This window comes from Pagrus pagrus, assembly GCF_965226575.1.
Source record: "Pagrus pagrus genome assembly, chromosome: 6".
NCBI classification, from domain to species: domain Eukaryota; kingdom Metazoa; phylum Chordata; class Actinopteri; order Spariformes; family Sparidae; genus Pagrus; species Pagrus pagrus.
Genome location: NC_140190.1, coordinates 30631444 through 30649604, shown reverse-complemented (window position 1 = coordinate 30649604; position 18161 = coordinate 30631444). Strand labels below are relative to the sequence as shown.

Here is an 18161-nt window from a genome sequence, read left to right as displayed (position 1 = left end):
TTCTGTTGGCTTGACACTTGACCAAGCTCGACAGATGAGTATCTGACTTTATGGAGAATCATCCTTTACGGCTTTCATTTGTGCTTTCCATATACAAGCTTTAAATTAAAGTTTTCTGTTATTTGCTCCCAATGTTCTTAAATTGGAATAACAGATGTCCAAAATGCACATATTTTACAAGCAGTAAAGCCATGATACTGAATGTTAAAATTGTCATTGAAAATCTAAATGAGAACTGAAGACAAAAGATTAATGCAGACATGTATTCAAGCTTATTTAGCTTTCATTTTAGTATTATTTGTCCTTGACATTTCATTTGACTACTTAACCATACTGAAGTATTATTTTCCCAATGGTATCACAGCTCACATAACAGCTTTATTCTTACAATTTTATACTTTAGTAGAATTAAAGTCCTTTTCAACTGGGGGCTCTTACAAGCACCTACACACACAGGAATATCTATATCTTACATGAGGCTGTCAAAAGTATTTATATTCTGCATGAAACTGACCATGAAAAAGAACAGTCATGAATCCATATGAGTAAAAGACTCAAAGCTCAGCTTTTATTTTAAGATATTGAGAAACTGTTACAAAACTGGAAGCACTAAACAGCAAAAACAATGGTCGACAACTGATTCAGTAAAAATAAAGTAATTATGCAAATAACTGTATCCCAACCTTGCATCCCTTCCCTCAAAAAACAGGCATTTTAGATGTCCAAATAATGTAAACATAACACCATTATGTTATTGTTACTAATGCAAAGCTTAAAAAAGATATTTAATTCCATGAAGATTTTGGAAAAATACATTTGAAATATGTATATGCAAGAACATGGCAATCATTTCCAAGCCTATTTTAGAGGCACCAACATTTATAATCACTAACATTTTATTTTCAATCAAAATACCTTTTGATGGGTGCCATTAATACTTTAGTCCATTTTCATAAAAAAAAAACAGCTTGGTAGTGTCACTTTCCATAATCATTTGAACTACAGCATTTCTAAAAGCATAGCAACACCAAAGCTAAAATCTAAAACTATTCAAAAATAGTTTTGAATTTTTTTCCTCATACACCACCCACACATTTTCCAGTTCTATTCTGAACAATCAATATACTCTCAACAAAATTGGTTTCATTTGCAAGAGAAGACTATGAGTGAGCAGAACCTTTTCTTGATTTATTTGGTGGAAGACGTGGAAAAGAAGCTGAAGCTGCCGAAGCTAGAATGACTGTGGCTACCAGTTAATGAGGAAGCAGGGGAGCCTAAGTCCACACTGCTCCTGCGGGAACTTCGTCGTGAGCCACTCCTGGATCCGGTGGTGGATCCTGGGGCAGAGGAGACATTGTAAGGACTGCTGATTCCTCTGGAAGACATAGATGATGCCTGGAGCATTTTTACCCCTGTGCTTTCCTCCACAAGGCAATTATCCAGTGCTTCCTTGTAAGAGATGTTAAGTTTGCTCTTCGGGCAGGTCAGATTCTTTGTGTGATGGTTAATGTCTTGGAGCCTCTGAGCTGCTCTCCCATCGAGCCAGCCCATTTTCAAAGCATCTTGGATGGTTCTCCGACAGCCCCTTTCTGGGTCATGAAGCCCCCCTGTCACAAACTGGAACTCCATGAACCTCTGCCCTGCCTCATATGGCACCCACGCCTCCTTCATTGCCTCAGCAACAGACATCTTCCTCCTGGTTTTTACATCCTCAAAACCAATGTAGGCTTTCTGGGCAGGCTTGAGTTTAGGGACCATGTCATCATATATTATACCAAGGCGGGAGGCTTCTTGGATACCAAGCCTGTGGCCATTTGTGGGATTGACAATTCCTCCAGTGCAGGCCTGGGCCTCCAGTAGTCTCTGTGCAGTGATGGAATCCACCAGACCACGATCTAGAGCCTCTATGATTGATATCTTTTCTAGAGTCTCTGTGTCAAAAACGGCACCCACAGGTTCCTGTTCACCTACTGTTTCAATAGGGGAGGCAAGACTGATAGACACACTGGATATATTCCTATAGCCGTCACGTGAGTCTGGAGATACACTGCGGATTGCACTGCCTCGCTCTGTAACAGTGGTAGTTCTTGTTGTAGTCATCTTGGCGAGAGTAGGTGATAAAGGTCTTGACGAGACTGATGATGATGATGATGATGATGATGACGATGATGTCACTGCTCCTGCTGTTCTTAAAGTTGATGATGATTTCACTGATGATGCACCTGAAGATGCAGACATTGAAGTTGATGATGATGATGATGACATCATTGAGGATGTACCTGAGGCTGCTGATGGTCTTGAAGTTGATGATGAAGATAATGTCACTGAGGATGACCCTGAGGTTGCCAGTGGTCTTGAAGTTGATGATGATGATGATGATGACGATGATGATGATGATTTTGATATAACTGAGGATGTAACTGAGGCTGCTGATTGTCTGGAAGTTGATGATGATGATAGTGATGATGATCCATGTTTGGTCTTGCTGGTGATGATGTCTGCAAATTGAGTAAGGGTGATGGCACGTGATCTGTACTTATCTAGATCTGATTGAGTAATTACTCGCTTTTCAAGCAGCTCAGTAATATCATACTGTCTTCCAGTCTTCCTGTCAATGATAAGAAACTGTGTGGTGCCATCTGGAGCAGTGATAGTGATCTCTTCCCACTCGCACTCCTGCTCAGACAGCTCCAGGAAGGTGTCGTGGTCTATATATCCTTTGTCATAAGCTTCACGTACTGTCATCTCTTTATTAGTCTCTGGGTCCACAATGACCACTCTCCTCTTTCTCAGAGTGTTCTTCAGAGTTGACTCTAGCTTTTGCTTGTCCATGATAGGCAGAAGGATGAGGCCAGTCTTTTTATCTGTTATACAGCATTTTTTAAGCTCTGCATAGGTTAGTTTTTCCTCTGTGTTTGGGTCAAAGAAACCCTTACAGTCAGCACTCTGTTCTGTCAGGATCTTTTTCATTTTCTCATCAAAGCAACCTCTCTTGTAGGCTGTGTTCGTGTCAATACGATGGCCATGTTCAGGATCAATGATACCACCGCTAGCAATCTGGGCTTCTAGCAGATGGATGCCTTTACCTTTCTCCACTAGACCTCTTTCTATGGCCTGATAGAGGGATATAGTCTTGTCTGTGCCAGGCAGTTTATAGCCAGTCACAGCCCTCTCTGCTGATAGAAGGTTGTCCCTAAACTCTGGCCCAAACAGTCCTTTATTGTAGGCATCACTAACAGTCAGGTAAAGGTTGTTGACAGGATCGACAATGAAGCCTGAGGCAGCCTGGGCCTCAAGCAGGTCCAGAGTGGTCCCTGATTGCAACAGTCCATCTTTCATGGCCTGATAAATGGGCATCATCTTATCATTTGCCTCATCATAAACTCCTGCTATGCAGGTAGAACCTCTTAGGTAGGGGCGCAGACGGTCTTCAATGTCCTTGCTCGTCAATCTGCCCTCCCTCAGTTTGCCCATATCAGAACGTTCCAGCAGGTTGGCATCCACTAGATCTGTGACCAACACCTGGTCCCTGAGCCCCTGAACAGTTAATGGCTTTTTAGGTTCAGGGAGGAGCAAGAGACCTGTCCTTGGATCTGCTTTGCATTTTTTCTTTAGAGATATATAGGTAGTTGCTTGTTGGGTGTCTGGGTCCAGAAAGCACGCAGGATTCTGATTCAGGGCCCGGTATAGGTCCTCATCTATGAGATCCCTATCCTTAGCAATGTCTTTAGGTAGGAATACACTCAAGGCAGGGTCAAAAATACCCCCTACTGACTGTTGTGCCTGAAGCATGCGTAGAGCTGTGTCCCTGTCGATTAATCCCTTCTTCATGGCCTGGCCAACTGACAGGAGCCTGGCAGTACTTGGGTCTCTGTAACCTATAGCGGCAGCCTCAGCTGCATGCAGCTTTGACTCATCGTCCTTATCCACTACTCCTCGAGCACATGCTTCTTTCACTGTCAGTTTCTGATTATTTTTGGGGTCAATGATGTGGCCTGTGGCTGCCTGAGCATCTAGTAGCATGTCAGCACAGTCGGAAGGCATGATCTTCTGTTTCTTTGCCTCTGTAAAGGACATTTTCCCTAAAGGTCCAGCTGCCACACCAGCAATTGATCCTGTCCCCTTTAAAAAGACCTTCTTATCCACAGACACCTCAGGGACAGTTTTCTCACCCTTAATTAGTTGGTTGAATGTTGGTTTGTCAAGAACCCCACAATCAAGCAACTGTTGTGCTGATATTGGCTTACAGACACCATCAAAAATCAGTTTGGAAGGGTCCAGCCTCTCAGTGATTGGCAAAAGCAGCAGACCTGTGTGAGGCTCTGTCTTGCATCTTTTCTTCAGTGCCCCATAACTGGCATCATTCTCCGTTTCTGGGTCAAGGTAACACTTGGAACTCTGGTTCAGAGCTTGACGGAGGTTTTCATCCAAAAGGTTGCGCTTGATAGCTGTATCTTTGGGGAAGAACACACTGAGGTTGGGATCTAGAATGCCTCCCACTGACTCCTGAGCCTGCAGCAGACGAAGCCCAGTTGTCCCATCAATTAGTCCCTTCTTCATGGCCTCAAACACTGAAAGCGGCTTAGCTGTGCTAGGATCACGGTAGCCAACAGCAGCAGCCTCTGCTGCCAATAATTTGTCTCGATCCCCAATATCCACCACCCCTCTGGCACATGCCTCCTCTACAGTCAGCTTCTGATTGGTTTTGGGGTCAATGATGTGGCCTGTGGCAGCCTGCGCTTCCAGTAGCAAATCTGCACAATCTTTAGGCAGTAGCATCTGTTTCTTGGCTTCTGACAAAGACATTTTGCCTTGATGTCCAACTTCCACCCCAGCAATGGGTCCAGTGCCTTTCAGATTGACTATCTTTTCCATAGACACCTCTGGGACAGTTTTCTCCCCTTTCCCTAGCTGGTTAAATGTTGGCTTGTCAAGGACTCCACATTCAAACAATTGCTGTGCTGAGACTGGCTTACGGACACCATCAAACATCAATTTGGAAGGATCTTTTCTCTCAGTGATTGGGAGAAGTACCAGGCCTGTGTGAGACTCTGTTTTGCATCTTTTCTTTAATGCCCCATAGCTGGCATCACGTTCAGTGTCTGGGTCGAGGTAACACTCAGGCATCTTGTTCAGAGCACGACAGAGATCTTCATCCAAAAGGTTGCGCTTAATAGCTATGTCTTTAGGAAAGAACACACTGAGATTGGGATCTAGAATACCTCCCACAGACTCCTGGGCTTGCAGCAGGCGCAGCCCAGTCTTCCTGTCAATTAGTCCCTTTTTCAGGGCCTCGAACACTGAGAGGGGCTTGGGTGCACTACGATCCTTGTATCCCACAGCAGCAGCTTCTGCTGCTAAGAGTCTATCTCGATCCCTTTTATCCACCACTCCTTTTGCACATGCTTCCTCTACAGTCAGCTTTTGATTGTTTGTGGGGTCAATGATGTGGCCTGTGGCAGCCTGGGCATCCAGGAGCAAATCTGCACTATCCCGGGGCATGAGCATCTGATTCTTGGCGTCTGATAAAGACATTTTCCCTAAAGGTCCAGCTGCCACACCAGCAATCGATCCTGTCCCCTTTAAAAACACCTTCTTATCCACAGACACCTCTGGGACAGTTTTCTCCCCCTTCATTAGCTGATTAAATGTTGGTTTGTCAAGAACCCCACAATCAAGCAACTGTTGTGCTGATACTGGCTTACGGACACCATCAAAGATCAGTTTGGAAGGGTCTAGCCTCTCAGTTACTGGCAAAAGCAAAAGACCTGTGTGAGGCTCTGTCTTGCATCTTTTCTTCAGTGCCCCATAACTGGCATCATTCTCAGTGTCTGGGTCAAGGTAACACTTGGGACTCTGGTTAAGTGCTTGACGGAGGTTTTCATCCAAAAGGTTGTGCTTGATAGCTGTATCTTTTGGGAGGAACACGCTGAGGTTGGGATCTAGAATGCCTCCCACTGACTCCTGAGCCTGCAGCAGACGTAGCCCAGTCTTCTTGTCAATTAGTCCCTTCTTTATGGCCTCAAACACTGAGAGGGGCTTGGCTGCACTACGATCCTTGTATCCCACAGCAGCAGCCTCTGCTGCCAATAATTTGTCTCGATCCCTTATGTCCACCACCCCTCTGGCACATGCCTCCTCTACTGTTAATTTCTGATCAGTTTTAGGGTCAATGATATGACCTGTGGCAGCCTGCGCTTCCAGTAGCAAATCTGCACTTTCCTCAGGCAGAAGCATCTGTTTCTTGGCTTCTGACAAAGACATTTTGCCTTGACGTCCCGCTTCCACCCCAGCAATGGGTCCAGTGCCTTTCAGATTGACTACCTTTCCCATAGACACCTCTGGAACAGTTTTCTCCCCTTTCGCTAGCTGATTAAATGTTGGCTTGTCAAGGACTCCACATTCAAACAATTGCTGTGCTGAGACTGGCTTACGGACACCATCAAACATCAATTTGGTTGGATCTTTCCTCTCAGTGATTGGGAGAAGTACCAGGCCTGTGTGAGACTCTGTTTTGCATCTTTTCTTTAATGCCCCATAGCTGGCATCACGTTCAGTGTCTGGGTCGAGGTAACACTCAGGCATCTTGTTTAGAGCACGACAGAGATCTTCATCCAAAAGGTTGCGCTTAATAGCTATGTCTTTAGGAAAGAACACACTGAGATTGGGATCTAGAATACCTCCCACAGACTCCTGGGCTTGCAGCAGGCGCAACCCAGTCTTCCTGTCAATTAGTCCCTTTTTCAGGGCCTCGAACACTGAGAGGGGCTTGGGTGCACTACGATCCTTGTATCCCACAGCAGCAGCTTCTGCTGCTAAGAGTCTATCTCGATCCCTATTATCCACCACTCCTTTTGCACATGCCTCCTCTACAGTCAGCTTTTGATTGTTTGTTGGGTCAATGATGTGGCCTGTGGCAGCCTGAGCATCCAGAAGCAAATCTGCACTGTCCCGGGGCATGAGCATCTGATTCTTGGCATCTGATAAAGACATTTTCCCTAAAGGTCCAGCTGCCACACCAGCAATCGATCCTGTCCCCTTTAAAAACACCTTCTTATCCACCGACACCTCTGGGACAGTTTTCTCCCCCTTCATTAGTTGGTTAAATGTTGGTTTGTCAAGGACCCCACAATCAAGCAACTGTTGTGCTGATATTGGTTTACGGACACCATCAAAGATCAGTTTGGAAGGGTCTAGCCTCTCAGTTACTGGCAAAAGCAGAAGACCTGTGTGAGGCTCTGTCTTGCATCTTTTCTTCAGTGCCCCATAACTGGCATCATTCTCAGTGTCTGGGTCAAGGTAACACTTGGGACTCTGGTTAAGTGCTTGACGGAGGTTTTCATCCAAAAGGTTGTGCTTGATAGCTGTATCTTTGGGGAGGAACACGCTGAGGTTGGGATCTAGAATGCCTCCTACAGACTCCTGAGCCTGCAGCAGACGTAGCCCAGTCATCTTGTCAATTAGTCCCTTCTTTATGGCCTCAAACACTGAGAGGGGCTTGGCTGCACTACGATCCTTGTATCCCACAGCAGCAGCCTCTGCTGCCAATAATTTGTCTCGATCCTTTATGTCCACCACCCCTCTGGCACATGCCTCCTCTACTGTTAATTTCTGATCAGTTTTAGGGTCAATGATATGACCTGTGGCAGCCTGCGCTTCCAGTAGCAAATTTGCACTTTCCTCAGGCAGAAGCATCTGTTTCTTGGCTTCTGAAAAAGACATTTTGCCTTGACGTCCCGCTTCCACCCCAGCAATGGGTCCAGTGCCTTTCAGATTGACTATCTTTTCCATAGACACCTCTGGAACAGTTTTCTCCCCTTTTGCTAGCTGGTTAAATGTTGGCTTGTCAAGGACTCCACATTCAAACAATTGCTGTGCTGAGACTGGCTTACGGACACCATCAAACATCAATTTGGTTGGATCTTTCCTCTCAGTGATTGGGAGAAGTACCAGGCCTGTGTGAGACTCTGTTTTGCATCTTTTCTTTAATGCCCCATAGCTGGCATCACGTTCAGTGTCTGGGTCGAGGTAACACTCAGGCATCTTGTTTAGAGCACGACAGAGATCTTCATCCAAAAGGTTGCGCTTAATAGCTATGTCTTTAGGAAAGAACACACTGAGATTGGGATCTAGAATGCCCCCTGCAGACTCCTGGGCTTGCAGCAGGCGCAACCCAGTCTTCCTGTCAATTAGTCCCTTTTTCAGGGCCTCGAACACTGAGAGAGGCTTGGGTGCACTACGATCCTTGTATCCCACAGCAGCAGCTTCTGCTGCTAAGAGTCTATCTCGATCCCTATTATCCACCACTCCTTTTGCACATGCTTCCTCTACAGTCAGCTTTTGATTATTTGTGGGGTCGATGATGTGGCCTGTGGCAGCCTGGGCATCCAGAAGTAAATCTGCACTATCCCGGGGCATGAGCATCTGATTCTTGGCGTCTGATAAAGACATTTTCCCTACAGGTCCAGCTGCCACACCAGCAATCGATCCTGTCCCCTTTAAAAACACCTTCTTATCCACAGACACCTCTGGGACAGTTTTCTCCCCCTTCATTAGCTGGTTAAATGTTGGTTTGTCAAGAACCCCACAATCAAGCAACTGTTGTGCTGATACTGGCTTACGGACACCATCAAAGATCAGTTTGGAAGGGTCTAGCCTCTCAGTTACTGGCAAAAGCAAAAGACCTGTGTGAGGCTCTGTCTTGCATCTTTTCTTCAGTGCCCCATAACTGGCATCATTCTCAGTGTCTGGGTCAAGGTAACACTTGGGACTCTGGTTAAGTGCTTGACGGAGGTTTTCATCCAAAAGGTTGTGCTTGATAGCTGTATCTTTGGGGAGGAACACGCTGAGGTTGGGATCTAGAATGCCTCCCACTGACTCCTGAGCCTGCAGCAGACGTAGCCCAGTCTTTTTGTCAATTAGTCCCTTCTTTATGGCCTCAAACACTGAGAGGGGCTTGGCTGCACTACGATCCTTGTATCCCACAGCAGCAGCCTCTGCTGCCAATAATTTGTCTCGATCCCTTATGTCCACCACCCCTCTGGCACATGCCTCCTCTACTGTTAATTTCTGGTCAGTTTTAGGGTCAATGATATGACCTGTGGCAGCCTGCGCTTCCAGTAGCAAATCTGCACTTTCCTCAGGCAGAAGCATCTGTTTCTTGGCTTCTGACAAAGACATTTTGCCTTGACGTCCAGCTTCAATCCCAGCAATGGGTCCAGTGCCTTTCAGATTGACTATCTTTTCCATAGACACCTCTGGAACAGTTTTATCCCCTTTTGCTAGCTGATTAAATGTTGGCTTGTCAAGAACCCCACAGTCAAGCAACTGTTGTGCTGAGACTGGCTTACGGACGCCATCAAACATCAATTTGGAAGGATCTTTCCTCTCAGTGATTGGCAGAAGTACCAGGCCTGTGTGAGACTCTGTTTTGCATCTTTTCTTTAATGCCCCATAGCTGACATCATGTTCAGTGTCTGGGTCAAGGTAACACTCAGGCATCTTGTTTAGAGCACGACAGAGATCTTCATCCAAAAGGTTGCGCTTAATAGCTGTGTCTTTAGGAAGGAACACACTAAGGTTGGGATCTAGAATGCCCCCTGCAGACTCTTGGGCCTGCAGCAGACGTAGCCCAGTCTCCCTATCAATTAATCCCTTCTTCACTGCCTCAAACACTGAAAGAGTCTTGGCTGTGGTAGGATCCCGGTAGCCCACAGCAGCAGCTTCTGCTGCTAAGAGTCTATCTCGGTCCGCATTATCCACCACTCCTCTTGCACATGCTTCCTCTACAGTCAGCTTTTGATTGTTTGTTGGGTCAATGATGTGGCCTGTAGCAGCTTGAGCATCCAGAAGTAAATCTGCACTGTCTGCGGGCATAGTCTTGTGTTTCTTGGCCTCTGAAAAAGACATTTTTCCTGAAGATCCAGCTGCCACACCAGCAATTGGTCCTGTCCCCTTTAGAAAGACCTTCTTATCCACTGAGACCTCAGGGACAGTTTTCTCACCCTTCATTAGTTGGTTGAATGTTGGTTTGTCCAGGACCCCACAATCAAGCAACTGCTTTGCTGATACTGGCTTACGTACACCATCAAAGATCAGTTTGGAAGGGTCTAGCTTCTCAGTGATTGGCAAAAGCAGAAGACCTGTGTGAGGCTCTGTCTTGCATCTTTTCTTCAGTGCCCCATAACTGGCATCATTCTCAGTGTCTGGGTCAAGGTAACACTTGGGACTCTGGTTTAGAGCACGAGAGAGATTTTCATCCAAAAGGTTGCGCTTGATAGCTGTATCTTTGGGGAGGAACACACTGAGGTTGGGATCTAGAATGCCTCCCACAGACTCCTGAGCCTGCAGCCGACGAAGCCCAGTTGTCCCATCAATTAGTCCCTTCTTCAGGGCCTCAAACACTGAGAGAGGTTTAGCTGTGCTAGGATCCAGGTAGCCAACAGCAGCAGCTTCTGCTGCCAATAATTTGTCTCGATCCCTAATGTCCACCACTCCTCTGGCACATGCCTCCTCTACAGTCAGCTTCTGATTGGTTCTAGGGTCAATGATGTGGCCTGTGGCAGCCTGCGCTTCCAGTAGCAAATCTGCACTATCTTCAGGCAGCAGCATCTGTTTCTTGGCTTCTGACAAAGACATTTTACCTTTACTCCCAACTACAACTCCAGCAATAGGCCCAGTCCCCTTCAGATTAACATTTTTGTCTACAGACACCTCTGGGACAGTTTTCTTTCCCTTTTCTAGATCTTTCAATGTTGGCTTGTCCAGCACACCACAGTCAGCCAGCTGCTTGGCTGTGACAGGTTTCCGAACACCATCAAAGACAAGTTTGGAAGGGTCTAGCCTCTCAGTGATAGGCAAAAGCAGAAGGCCTGTATGAGGCTCTGTCTTGCATCTTTTCTTCAGTGCCCCATAACTGGCATCATTCTCAGTGTCTGGGTCAAGGTAACACTTAGGACTCTGGTTTAGAGCTTGACGGAGGTTTTGATCAAAAAGTTTGCGCTTGATAGCAGTATCTTTGGGGAGGAACACACTAAGGTTGGGATCTAGAATGCCTCCCACTGACTCCTGAGCCTGAAGCAGACGTAGCCCAGTCATCTCATCAATTAGTCCCTTCTTCATGGCCTCAAACACTGAGAGAGGCTTGGCTGCACTAGGGTCCTTGTATCCCACAGCGGCAGCCTCTGCTGCCAATAATTTGTCTCGATCCATAATATCCACCACCCCTCTGACACATGCCTCCTCTACAGTCAGCTTCTGATTGGTTCTGGGGTCAATGATGTGACCTGTGGCAGCCTGGGCTTCCAGTAGCAAATCTGCGCTATCTTCAGGCAGCAGCATCTGTTTCTTGGCTTCTGACAAAGACATTTTGCCTTTACTCCCAGCGATAACTCCAGCAATAGGCCCAGTCCCCTTCAGATTAACTTTTTTGTCTACAGACACCTCTGGGACATTTTTCTTTCCCTTTTCTAGATCTTTCAATGTTGGCTTGTCCAGCACACCACAATCAGCCAGCTGCTTGGCTGTGACAGGTTTCCGAACACCGTCAAAGACAAGTTTGGAGGGGTCTACTTTCTCAGTAATAGGAAGAAGCAGAAGGCCTGTGTGTGGTTCTACTCTACATCTCCTCTTCATTGATGTATAGGTTACACCCTCCTCACTCTCTGGGTCCAGGTAGAGCTCAGGCCTCTTATTCAGAGCCCGCTGTATGTCATCATCAATTAAGTTGCGCTCAATGGCTGTGTCTTTGGGAAGGAACACACTGAGTACAGGATCTAGGATTCCTCCCACAGACTCCTGTGCTTGTAGCAGGCGTAGTGTTGTATTCTTGTCAATCAGTCCTTTCTTCATGGCCTGAAATGCTGAAAGGGGTTTGCTTGTGCCAGGACCACTATATCCTACAGCTGCAGCTTCTGCTGCAAGCAACCTCTCTCTGTCCTCTTCATCAACTACACCTTGATTACATGCCTCATCAACTGTCAACTTCTGATTAGTCCTGGGGTCAATTATGTGGCCTGTAGCAGCCTGAGCATCCAGTAGCAGGTCAGCACTATCTGGTGGCAGAAGATTCTCTTTTTTGGCTTCGGTAAAAGTCATTTTGCATAGGGGTCCAGAAATAGACCCTGGACCTTTCGGACCTTCAATTACCACCCCTGCTATTGGTCCTGTTCCTTTGAGATTGATTTTTTTGTCAGCAGACACATCAGGGACAGTCTTATGCCCCTTCGCAAGCTGGCTAAATGTTGGTTTGTCCAAAACACCACAGTCAAGCAGCTTGTTTGCTGTGACTGGTTTGCGGACTCCATCAAAAATCACAGTGGAGGCATCCAAGGTTGGGGGCTCTCTAGCTCTCTTCAGCTCAGTTTCCATGGTTTGTCTGTGAACAGTCACTTCTTGCAGTTCTTTCTGGATACCTGCAAGCCTACTTTTATATTTCTCTTCAAGCTCCTTGAGTTCCCTCATCAGCCTCTCTATCTCACTTTTCAAAGAGTTCTTTTCCCTCTCCAGGCGTTCCTTTTCTGAGTCATATTGCCTGATCAGGCCCTGCTTACTATCATACTGGTCCTTCCAATAACCTAAATCCCTCTTCATCCTTTCATTATCCTCCAGTAGACGTTGTTTACTGCGAAGCTCAGACTCTAGAGACAGTTTGCTGTGACTGAGATCCTCATCTAGCCTTTGAGCGCGATCTTTGTCCTTTTCTAACAATTGAAGTTTCCGCAACAGAGCATCTCTCTCCATCACAATGTCATTGTACTGGGACTGAATGGATTGCATTGTGGCTGATGTCTGTGGGGGTGGAAGCAGAGAAAGAGCAGAAAGACAAAAGGTTAGTCACTGTATTTGAAGAGCCATTCATTTTTTATCTGCATTTTACATCATCATCATCATATACATCATGGTATATATAAAACATTTTGGAACAAAAATAAAATAAAAATGAGAATTTTGATGCTACTAAACTTTTATACTATCAAGGAGGACAGCACACACTCTTGCTTTATTAATTTTTTTCCACCAGCAGAATTCTGGAAGGAGGTCCAATGTTTGGGCTTCCAGCTTAATTTAGATCATCTTGCTGTAGTTCCTGCCTTTTTGTCCTGCATCTTTGTTAATGTAAAACTTGATTCAATCAATTAAACCACAAAATAGCGTAGTTGAAAAGGTATAACAATTGAATAACCCAAAAGTTATTGTTATTTATTGTAACTGTAGTCAAAACACATAGATAGTAAGTCTGTGTGCGTTCCTCCAAAATATAATTTACTTTGTTAAGTTAGTAATGTACTATGCAAACTGCCATTGCTCATGAAAAAAAACCCATAAAAACAAGACAGTGTCTTACAAGACTGGGAAGTAAAAGTATATAGATAATGGCTTTTAAGTAGTCAATTTCTAAATAAGATTTTCCAGTACAAAAAATACTCAGTGAAATCAATACTCCCAATCCTGCAGACAATCCTATAGTCACACTACATGGTTACAGCAACTACAACTACAACATCAGAAAAACTATTACTGAGTTCAGACTGGGATGGTTGCTGTCTACATTCTGTAAATTTGCAAAACAGCACAAATGGATAATGCCAATAGATAGGTGCAGATCTTGACTGACTGGTCAAAAATTTGAATAGGAGGTGCCTAAAATACTTTAAATTAGGGATAATTTAGGTGTACATCAGTGCTGTTTTTACAAGTTTGCAAAATGTGTCTTAAAGACCATTAAGATGCTACAATAATATGATAGACAATAATCAAACCATAGACAAAAGGACCAGTGGTAATAATGTCATTGATGGTGTTGATCATTCTGGGCAAAAGAAGTAAAGGCAAAAAAGCATGCAGACTGCACGTCTTTGCACAGTGCAGGCAAGGAAACAGTGGGGGTCAGCAGGCAAGGCGGCACAGATTATATTTGCATGCAAGTGACTGTCATGCAAATTTATTTAAACACATACAGTTCAATGTATGTGTTCAAATCAGAGTTACCAAGTTGGATGCATCTAGAGGGGATCTAGAGGTGTTCCAGCATGCAAGCAAACGTCTTCCTACAGACAGTGCTAGCTACTTGATTGATCCACATTTGGACTCTGATTTGGAAAGATGAGAGCAGTCCAGGACTAAGTGCCAAACTTCCATGTACCTCGGTGGCCTGGTTTTGTATTTTCTTAGTCTCCAGCTTGAGTTTCTCCCTTTCTGAGGAGAGCTCTGAAACCAGGTTGTGGTAATCTTTATTGCTGCGCTCACTGGCCTGCAGCTGAAGCTCAAGGGCAGCAATCTGGGTGGAGAGCTCATCATCAGACGTCTGTCTAGCTCTCAAGAGTTCTTCTTTATCATGTCTTGATTCCCTAAGTTCCTCCTCCAGCCTAAGCCTCTCTTTGGTCTGAGTTTCTGTCAACTCCTTCAGCCTTTGAAGTTCAACAGTGTTCTCATTCAATGCCTTACTTCTCTCCTCTATAGTTCTGTAAAGACTCTCATTCCTGAGGTTTGCCTCTTTGACCCTGGCCTGCTCCTGGAGGAGCTGTTGCTGCAGGGCCTTCAGCTCTGCGCTCAGCTGTGTCATGCGCTCTGCAGAGGTCTTGTTTTGTCTTAAGCTTCTCTCCAGCTCCTCCTGCAACCTAAGACGTTCTTCTTCACCTCTTTTTTCTGACATGCCGGCTTGGTCTTGGCTCTGGCGCAGTGTGGTAATGGTGCTGTTGTACTCTTTCATGGCTAATGAGGCCTGTTCCAGCTCTGTTTCTACCTGCCTTCTTCTGACCACTTCCTCTTGGTTAGCCATCCTAAGAGTCTCCACTTGGCTCTCCAGTCCATCTCTCACAGCCTGAAGGTCCTTCATGCGTCCCTGTAACCTGCTCATGTTCTGTTCTACTCTGCTTCTCTCCCTGCTCTCTCTCTCCAGCTCTAAACAGATCTTCTGAAGCTCCTCCTTGCACTCCCCCAGCTCGGTCGCAGCCTTTGATGAACTGGTTAGCTTCACTTCCTGCTTTGCCAAAGTCTGTTCAAGCACAACCTTCCCCTCCTCTATAGTTCTTCTCCTGCGGGTCTCCTCCTCTAAACTGTGTGTGATGTAGGCCAGCTCCTCACTCTTCTCCTGCAGACTTCTCATGACTTCAGCCAGCTCCTCTCTATACTGGCTGCCTTCCTCATCTATCTGATTCATCAGGGCCTCCACCTGACTTTCCAGTTCTCTCCTCTTTTGTGCTTCCTCTATGATGACAGCATGCTGGCTGTGAGCTTCTTCCTCTGCCCTCTTCCTTTGATCTTCAGCCTCATTGATAGACATCCTAAACCTCCTGACGTCCTCCTCCAGACTCCTCCTCTGTGCCACCATCCTGTCATACTGCAGCTGGAACTCAGCTGTATCCTCCTCCCTCTGGGTTGCCAGCCTCTGGATGTCTGTGTGGCTGATGTGGATCTGAGATTCGTAGCTGAGCTTTAAGTTATTGATCTCCGTACTGCACTGGCTTCTTACCTTTGACATCTCCTTCTGTAGCTCCTTGATCTTTGCTGCTTCCGCAGCCAGCTGTCGCCGCAGCTGTTCAATCTCGTGGTCCTTACTTGCCACACTCTTCTCCACCTCTGTCTTGGACCAGCTGACTGTCTCCAGCTCCTTCTGCCTCTTCCTCAGCACCGAATCGTACTCCTCCTGCTGCTGAGTGTAGCGCTCCTCTGCCAGCCTCCTCTTCCTCTTTTCTTCCTCGAGCAAGTAGTTGAGACGTGTCACCTGGTCGTTGAGGTCTGACAGCTGGCTCTGAGTGCTGTCTAGACTCTCCCTGGTGGAATTGCACTGTGCTGCAACGTTCTGCTTCACCTCCTCCATCGACAGCAGCGTGTCCTGCGACTGGGACAACTCCAGCTTGTAGCGGCCAACATCCTCTTCCAGATATTTGTTCTTGGCATCACGGTCTTGGATGCCTTCGCGCAGAAGCCGAAGTTCCTCCTCTAACAGGTCAATCCTGGTGTTACGAATCTGAAAGCAAAGATGAAGATTCAATGTACTTTGGCAATGAAAAAACTTGACCACAGTCTATTTGTATGATTGACTTGAATTGATTTAACGGATTCATGGAATCACCCAACATCCAAAAAATATTTTTTTGGCCACTTGGAGGCAAGGCAACAAACTGCAAACACAACATTGGCATATTATCATCTTATTAGCACCAAGTTGATGTGGTGTTACCAAACATTTACCTACTGTATTTACACATCAACTAAACATGGAACAACGTTACATTCAGCTAGAGTCAAGTCCAATATTTGTCTCCCATTTGCTGCTAGGCATGTAGTATACAGTGGGTTTATAAGCGGTTCTTTGCTGAAACAGCTGCCTCCTACAGCTGGAGAGGGAATGATGCGTGTGATAACACTGAACCAAAACAATAAAAAATGATGAAGCCTTATCTATGTAGAAATTGCCACATTGGATTAAAATTATTTTCTTTCTTAAAAAGGTTTAATTTCCAACACTAAAAGACCTAAATGTAACTTAGCATACCTTAACTCAATTAAAACTAACTTGATCTGATCTTATTTATACGTCAGGCACAGTAAACATTTTTGACTTCATTATCATGTAAGTTTAGCCAAATAACTAGTTTTTCAATAGATGATAAAAACTGAAAACAAGAAAAAGGAAGCTAAAAAATGCAACACAGTACCTTGAGCTCCTCCATGTTTTTGTGCAGCTCTCCCAGGTACTTGCTGTAGTCACCAGACAGGGTAAGCAACTCCAAGTAACGGGTTTGCAGTTCTGTAGCCTGAGACAAAGACACAGCAAACTCAGGATTCAGTTCAGATGTAATGTCACTTAAAGCAGCTACAAGGAACTTTAATGTTTGTTGATACTAGCACACGCTGTGGAGAAAAGCAGCATGAGCCTTCTGTCTTGATCTGGCTAGTGAAAGAAACTATTTTTTCTTTTTTAAACACATTAGTGTTACGTTACTGTTCATACACATAGGTGAGCTTATAGATAGATAGCTTATGCTGCCAATAGATGCAGTTGCACAGTGATTAGTGATTTTGTTGAGCTAAAGCTAAAGTTATCAACATTCCCTGGATATATTATGTCCTCATAATAATAAGCTAACAGCAAGATACAGCGTGTTAGTAAGGCCAGGTTGTTCTGCTTGCCGTACCATCTGACAACAGAGGAGCTTCATTCTCAGAGACTCCTCAATTCATTCTTAGAACTCCGCCATAAAAAATAGTTTTGAATTTGGTCTCATTACCTCCTGATTAAGATCCATCGATGGTGACTTCAACATTGTCCTCTTGATGGGGATGTTAAGCAAAGTCTCCAAACCAGAGCTGTAAGAGGCCAGGTCAGTTTCATAGTCCTGTAAAACAAACATTGTCATGAAATTCATGAAATTCAACGACTTCATCTGATGAGTTTGCAGTCTGTATATGTATGTATTTGGGCCTCCTCACCTTGATAGAGTTCACACAGGCCTCATTGTCCTTCAGCACCAGCTCGACTGTCTCCCTCTTTGATTTGATTTCTGAGTTCAGGGCCTTGAAAACACAATAATATGAAGATGTCAGCTGATTTAACACACAGACATTAACCCTCGACACTGTAAGCAAATTCATTAATAACAATGAAGGGCTGAGCAGGAGACCTTTTGGTTGTTAATATGGTCTATCAGTGCCTGGATGCTGTCAATCTTGGTAGCCTGCAGGGCGTCTTGTTTTTTCCGTGTGACATCGATCCAGCCAAAAAGGGAGGCGCTGGTTTGCTTGTAGTGCTGCAGCTGAGGATGATACGACCGCAAATCCAGGAGTCTAAGCAGGAAACAGAAAGAATTCCAAATGAAGCACTTTCATAACTATTGATTAATGACAGATACAGAGTTAAAGACTGAGAGTTCCCTTTTACAGAAAGCTCTACTCTAATGAAGCTGTGTCTCGGGCTTTAATAAATTGTTATTTTCATTAGGCAACATGAGATTATTTCCTTCCTCCTTGATTTTGACGTGTTTCACTCATCAAAACAAACAACATATGTGAAACTCAGGCTGTCACCATTCTCTTCATTTTAAGGTCATCATCCAATTAAATTTTTGATTTAAATATTATGTTTTTCAGCACTGATGGCTATGCCATTGCTGTACCAACGATTCTTTATTTGTAAAGATCAATAGAGCATTGGTTTT

At 45.1% G+C, this 18161-nt stretch overlaps 1 protein-coding gene across 2 annotated transcripts in view; it reads right to left on the bottom strand.

Moving 5' to 3' along the window:
• Positions 1 to 542: 542 nt before the first annotated feature.
• dspb (desmoplakin b) overlaps positions 543 to 18161 on the bottom strand; it is a 33286-nt gene continuing 15667 nt past the window's right edge. Inside the window, exons 19-24 of one of the 2 annotated variants that reach the window (XM_084355146.1) lie at positions 17628 to 17790; positions 17437 to 17520; positions 17235 to 17342; positions 16662 to 16760; positions 14144 to 15970; positions 543 to 12789 (exon numbers count right to left, since the gene is read on the bottom strand). In XM_084355146.1, coding sequence (XP_084211272.1) covers positions 1189 to 12789; positions 14144 to 15970; positions 16662 to 16760; positions 17235 to 17342; positions 17437 to 17520; positions 17628 to 17790 — 13882 coding nt within the window. In that variant the 3' untranslated portion in view covers positions 543 to 1188. The remainder of the gene's footprint in view (positions 12790 to 14143; positions 15971 to 16661; positions 16761 to 17234; positions 17343 to 17436; positions 17521 to 17627; positions 17791 to 18161) is intronic. The other variant, XM_084355147.1, reaches the window with a different exon arrangement.